Here is a 6,851-nt window from a genome sequence, read left to right as displayed (position 1 = left end):
TACAATAAATAAATAAAAATTCAAACAAGACAGCAATAGCAGCAATAACAGGGTGTGTGTGTGTGTGAGAGAGTGTGTGTGTGTTTGTGCTAGCCTGGGTGAACCCACCCGAATCTGCAAGCAATTTAATGTCGCTTTGTAGATCAGACTGGCCCTAGCACAGTTTTGGCTGATTCGAGAATCCTAGAGTAAAAGCAAAGCTCTGCTTATGGTAGCCCGACGTATTCCTCCAAAAAATGTTACCAGTCGAGGCACTGAGACCAATGGAGACAGTCAGATAATTCCCGCAACCCCTAGCGTTCCGGCAGTGAATTGCAATACCATACTGAAAACTGCAACGCAGAACTTAGAAAGACTCCATCAAAGCGCTTGCATGGTCACGGAATTGGATACACAGAGTACTATAACAGAACCCTAAGAGTGACATATTAATCCAAAATGACTCTTAATTGCTCCTGTAAGGCCTCCTGTGGATGGGGGGTTGAGGGTGGAGGGGTATTTGTAAGGTCGCATATTTAAGCATCTGTTGCAAGATGCAGTGGGACACTTTCTGTCCAGATATTGAAGATAAAATTAAGTGATACCTCAGTTATTACATTATTGGCTCAGTTATTACAAGGTTTTTTTAATGCCAGGCAGATAACGTAATAAACCGGCCAATAACGTAATAATAATAATTAATTAATTAATTAATAAATAATTATTACGTTATTGGCCAAAAGTTATTACGTTATTGGCTCAGCAACTTTATTACATTATTGGCAGTTTATTACGTTATTGGTTTTATTACATCAAAATGATTACGCTATTGGCCGTTATTACGTTATTGGCCGTTAATACGTTATCGGTTGCTGCAAGGCCCTAGACTCTGTAAAGCGCTAGAGACAACTTTATAGTTTTGGAGCTTGAATTGAATTGATTTGAACATTCAAACACTGAGCTCAGCATTGCATCCATAATGACAATGTACCACATGAACATGAAGAATTTCGTACATATCTTACATTGAGTAAATGTAAACCCTGATGATTTGATTCTTCTTCCACGGACGAAGAGAGAGAGAAGGATTGGGTTTTCGCTGATACTGAACCTTTAGTTTTCTGTGGTTTAGCAGAATTTTTGCTGCCAGATTCACTCAGGAACAGATATAAAGACATGTAAAGACATGCAGACCTATTGTATTCTTAGTGGCCTTCAAAGAACTGGAATGATGTTGGCATTTGTAATCTGGTTTGATACTTGATCAAACTTTATGGGTGAATAGGGTCATACAGTCCTTGAACATGTGAGTCTGCTGACCATTACTTCCCTTTTCAATCTGCCACATCTTCTCCCACAGAGGAAGAGAAAGATGGACTGAATGGAGACTAAATGTATTCTGCTGATGCTGTCAGCTGATGGGACTTCCTCTATCCATGTTTCTAAGAGTATAAAATGGGCCGAACACTGTGGGTCTGCTGTTCACCTACAGTCACTCTCCACAAGATCTCATGATCATCTGAGCAGCCGGTAGAGAAGAGCAGGGGAGAATGGAGATGACTGAGGGAATCTATCGACAATTAGACCCTGATGGAGTCAACAGACCCTCTATGGGCCAACATGAAGAAACAGACACTGCCAATTATCCCTGCAAGTCTTCAAACTCCAGAGAGAATTTGGAAGCCCCAAGGCCTCAACCCTCTGGTCAATATGAATTTCTTAATATACATTTTTATCAGGGGAAGTCATGAACTCATGGTTAGTTCTTGCAAAGATTACAAATGCAAATAACGCTGACCTTGTTTCATGATTAGCAGCTCGTATGAGTTTTGAGGGCAATTTTTGAAGTAAAATAAATTATAATTTAGTTATACTGTGTCCCATTGTTTTGATTAAAACAATGTATTGCATATCATTGGTGATGAAGCAAAATAAAGGTATGGTGAGAAGTAAAAGAGTAAATTAGGAGCTTCAAAAACATACATGAAAATAAAATATTGTCTTCTTATATATGATATCGACAACACTCTTTAAGCATTTTCAACCACAATACTTTTGGAATTTTGCAGCACATGTAGTACCTATCACATAGGCAGTGGCGGACCTAGTCATTTGGGGGCCTAAGGCGAACATAGCCAGGGGCCCTCTTCATCCGTCCTTTTAATGCAAAAAAAAAAGGGCCACCTCAAAGCAGGGGCGGACTGGAGGAAAAAAGTGGCCCGGGAGTTGTCTGTCAGAGCGGCCCACTTAATATACGGCGCGTTGCCCACTCAATGTATGCAAAATACCCATACACTAAACATAATTTTGGATGATTACAAAGAAATAACATTATATATGTTTTTTAATAACATTTGGATCCACAAATTTGCCTGGATGGACACATGGAATAAAATGATACTGGCTAGTGTAACACTCCAAGGTAGGTAGTTTGCTAGATGAATATGCTTAACTCTGGGCTAGTATCCTACATTAAGCAATATCAATTTTTTTGTAGGCTGATTAACTCATACAGCAATACCTTTTTGTATAGTAGATGGCAGCACACAATCAAAATATTTCCCCTCTACCTACATAGCTACAGTAGCTAGTTATATGGAAGAAAGTTACATTCAGGAGCCTTCATAAGCAAACATGATTTGGCTCCACATTAAATTATCCCACTTTTTCATTATCCACATGTCTCAAATGTTGTATGATGCAACATAGCTTTACAGGACACATAAAATATGTCCAGTAACAACGTAAAGAAGGGGGCAACATATAAGTCAAAACCAACTATATTTATTGACTGATCTCGAAAGTATGGGCTAACAAAAGCTAAATAAGTCTTCACAAAGAAAAGAACTCAGTGTTAGGGCAAAAAGCGAACATTCACACTGTACAACCTATGAAAAGTGACAGTGGTAGCCTACAAATAAAGGAATACAGACCGCGTTACAGGTCACTAGGAGTAGTATAAATAGCAGACAGTGATTCCTATTGGTTATCATTAGAGGTATATAATGTATTCTGTGAAGCAAGGAAAACTGTCGCGACCGACAACATCTGCGGGAGGGCCGGTTGGTTATATACTTGGGCCATCCCATCGGCCCATCGGTGTCTGGGTGGGCAACTCGTCGAGGGCTTTCTGCTGGGTGGGGGCCTAAGGCAGTTGCCTAGTTCGCCTTAATGGTAGGTCCGCCACTGCACATAGGATTCAGATGTTGAAGCATTGATAGACAAATGTTTCTAAATGCGGAAAAAAATTGTAAAGCCAGGTAATATCATCATATCATAACAATAGATAAACTCATGCAATGATTTTCTGCTTTTGATTACAGAAAGCAACTCTGTTTTGAACATATATTCTAAAATACTTTATTTGTTGTAATGTAATGTACTGTATGTCAACACAAAGACTGAACCTATGCAATTATTTTCTTGTTTGTGAAAAAGAAACCTAATTTTAAATGATTTAATACTGTGTAGTGAGATGGAGTCTCAAACTCCCATTATGAAGTATATTCCTCCCTGTAATTTAGTTCTACCCTCTCCCATCTTTAGGACGCTGGAAGAGGGCTGCTGTGTGTCTGAGTCTGCTGTGTGCTCTCCTGCTGTCTGCCATAACTCTTCTCAGTTTCAAAATGATGGAGAACAAACAGTTACAGACCAGCTACGATGAGAAACTAGAGATGCAGTCAGTTTATGACAACATGACCATAGAATACCAACAGCTACAGATTACTTACAACAACCTCAAAACAGAGAAATCCCAACTGCAGACCAGTTACAGCAATCTCAGCAGAGAGAAACTTCAGTTGCAGGGCAGCTTTGATCACCTAAATAGAGAGAAATCAGAATTGCAAATCAGTAATGACAATTTACATGCAGAGAAATCAAGTTTACAGAACAGTCACAATAACCTCCTCAGGGGGAAATCACAACTGCAAACAGGATACAACAACCTAACCGAAGAGATTTCCCAGTTACAGACCAGTTACAACAACCTGAATAAAGAGAAATCCCAGTTAGAGACCAGTTACAACAACCTGAATAGAGAAAAATCCCAGTTACAGACCAATTACAACAACCTGAATAAAGAGAAATCCCAGTTGCAGGAAAAGTTCGACACCATGGCTGCCGAGAAGGATAAACGGCAGAAGAGTGAGTGTCCAGATCTGGTTTATTGGCTTTGGGTCTTAAATTTGTATGGCACAGTAATGTCTAAATGCAAATATCATTTCATACTAAGCTGATGTGTTACTGGATACTTCACCTGAAGGATCATCTAAATAGAAAGCACAAATATGTTTCAAATATTTTGTTGACCTTTAAAGGTGGTAAGGATGTTACGTAAGCCACTATAAAGATGTTTTTTTGTTCAGTAAGATTCACCCTTGTAGGGGTTGTTGAATTCATATTGATGGTAGAATTTAAATATTCATATTTGTAAAATGTATGTAGATGTTAATATTTAAATTCCTTACTAGTATTAAGCTGAGTTTATAACCGAGGGACATATCTGATTGATTTTCTTAATTTCTTTAACACAGGAATGGAGATAACAAAGTATGCAGGTATGTCTTGCCATGGCCATTAAAACCTTTTTGTTTCATCTGTTAGTGGAGTGGAATAATAGCAATGTGCTTGTAAGCACTGTCTGTAAGAAGGCAAAAAAGGTAAATTTCGATTGTTTAGATCCATATTTTTTAAATTAACAAACCTTGCTATGCACAATCAATACAAAATTATTTGAATACCACATTTTGTGAAAATTCATCCATAGGGGGTGATGCAACTGACATATGTCACTATCTCAAGAACTTCTTCAGCTAAAAATCTTAAATTTCCTATACTTATACTCGGTTGGTTACTTTTACATATTGCGATATCTCAAGAACTAATTAAGCCAAAACATTGAAGTTGTCCTTATGCTTTACTCAATTTGCTCACAATTTGCCAATGTGTTCTTTAAGCTTTTGAAGCTAACAAGTCCTCCAACCTTTTGCGAGTTTTGGTGCATCACCAAACCTGCTTGGACCCTGATGGGCGCTGCTTGCACCGATATTGACATGTGTATTACTCTCTTGCAGTGGATGTGACTCTGGATCCTGATACAGCTCACACAAACCTCATCCTGTCTGCTGATGGGAAACAAGTGAAGGATGGTGGCTCACCACAGAATCTCCCTGACAACCCCAAGCGCTTTGATCGTTATATTATGGTTCTTGGAAAGCAGGGGTTCACCTCTGGTAGATTTTACTATGAGGTGCAGGTCAGTGGGAAGACTGGATGGGATCTAGGAGTAGCCAGAGACTCCATTGACAGGAAGGGGGAAATTACCCTGTCACCTAAGAATGGACTCTGGGTAATAGTACTGAGAAATGGGAATGAGTATCAAGCAGCAGCTGATCCTTCTGTTGTTCTCTCCCTCAAAGAGAAGCCAGAGAGGCTGGGGGTGTTTGTGGATTATGAGGCAGGTTTGGTCTCCTTTTATGATGCAGACAGATGGAATCTAATCTACTCTTTCAGGGGTGTCTCTTTCAAGGAGAAAATCTTTCCATATTTTGGTCCAGAGCTTAATGATGGTGGCAAAAACTCATCTCCTCTGATTATCATGACTCAAATTTCATGCCCAAAATGAATGCTAACTTGCTGGTATTTCATTATGTTTTATTGTTTTTTACTGCTTTCACTCATCACTTTTAATTGTGGTCTTCTATGGAATTTCTAGTATGTTTTATCATTATTCAGTTTTTATTATTTTGTAATAATTGTTTTTTATTTTTTATTTTTACTTGTTTTATCTAAAGTTTTCATCAATGTATTTACCTTGGATGTAAAGCACTTTGGTACAACTTCTTTTGTTTTTAAATGTGTTACATAAATAGGGTTAATTTTACTTGACTTGATTTCCATCCAACATTGAAATCCACCAATAGGTGACAGAAATGCACCCAATTTCATCAAATTTTCCCTTGTCATAGGAATGTCATCCAAAATAAAATTGAATTGAATTGAATTGAAAACGTGTTTGTAAGGATACAAAAAGTGTCAAATGGTGTGGGTCTGTATTATGCTGACAGTGACAAACAAAAGCCCTGATCAATGGGTCAGTCAGGTGCCAAACCTCATGAAATTGTGTCCATGATAGCCTAATAGATCCCATTTTTATCTAATTGCATGTTCTTTTTTCCGTACGTTAAATGTAACCACTTACGATTTAAAATGTTTTTATGCCGTTTAAAGTTGAAATAAACATTGCAAGTACCGTAGCTTTTCGACCTTATTGGAATTATTCACTAAGGCTTTTCAACTTTATTTGGATGAGCAATTTGAATGTAGTTTTTGAACCTTTTGACCACAACTGGTTTAGTTTTCACACACACACACATGCACACACACAAATCATAATGAACACAAGACTCTTCACGAGGACTTTTTACCTAAAATTGCATGTACTTATACAAATGTCTAAACCTTTTAAACTTTAAAGGCCATGAAACTACAGTACAGGAACATGTGATTCCGCCATTTCTGCTACTACTATTCATTTCCATCTTCATATGTCTCATCAGGAGGATTTTAGTCTGTCAGTTATCTCAAGCATGGTAGAACTCCACAGTTTGACCTCGTATCATTTGAGTAAAATATGTTCCAACAAAAATGCTAAAACAAAAATGTTCATACTCTACTGTATACATCCACTGAAAATATCTCACTGATTGACCATAGGTCCACTCTGTGTTACAATTTGCTGCTTAATCCATATTTTTCACATGAGAGCAGTAGAGCACTGTTACAAAGCAGAAGAAGATGGCAAAAAAAAGAAATCACAGCAATCCACTTAGTCAATTCCTCTTGCAACATGAACATATATATGAATTAAG

At 37.9% G+C, this 6,851-nt stretch overlaps 1 protein-coding gene across 1 annotated transcript; it reads left to right on the top strand.

Moving 5' to 3' along the window:
* Positions 1-3,605: 3,605 nt before the first annotated feature.
* LOC308366191 (uncharacterized protein) lies at positions 3,606-5,605 on the top strand (the record flags this gene model as incomplete). The annotated part of the gene is made up of 2 exons (XM_080839826.1): positions 3,606-4,125; positions 5,055-5,605. The coding sequence occupies 2 exons, from the start codon at positions 3,606-3,608 to the stop codon at positions 5,603-5,605; spliced, it is 1,071 nt and encodes a 356-aa protein (XP_080695952.1).
* Positions 5,606-6,851: the final 1,246 nt, after the last annotated feature.

Source organism: Sprattus sprattus (genome assembly GCF_963457725.1).
Source record: "Sprattus sprattus genome assembly, chromosome: 5".
NCBI classification, from domain to species: domain Eukaryota; kingdom Metazoa; phylum Chordata; class Actinopteri; order Clupeiformes; family Clupeidae; genus Sprattus; species Sprattus sprattus.
The sequence above is the reverse complement of the archived record's forward strand: the minus strand, read 5'-3'. Positions and strand labels throughout refer to the sequence as shown.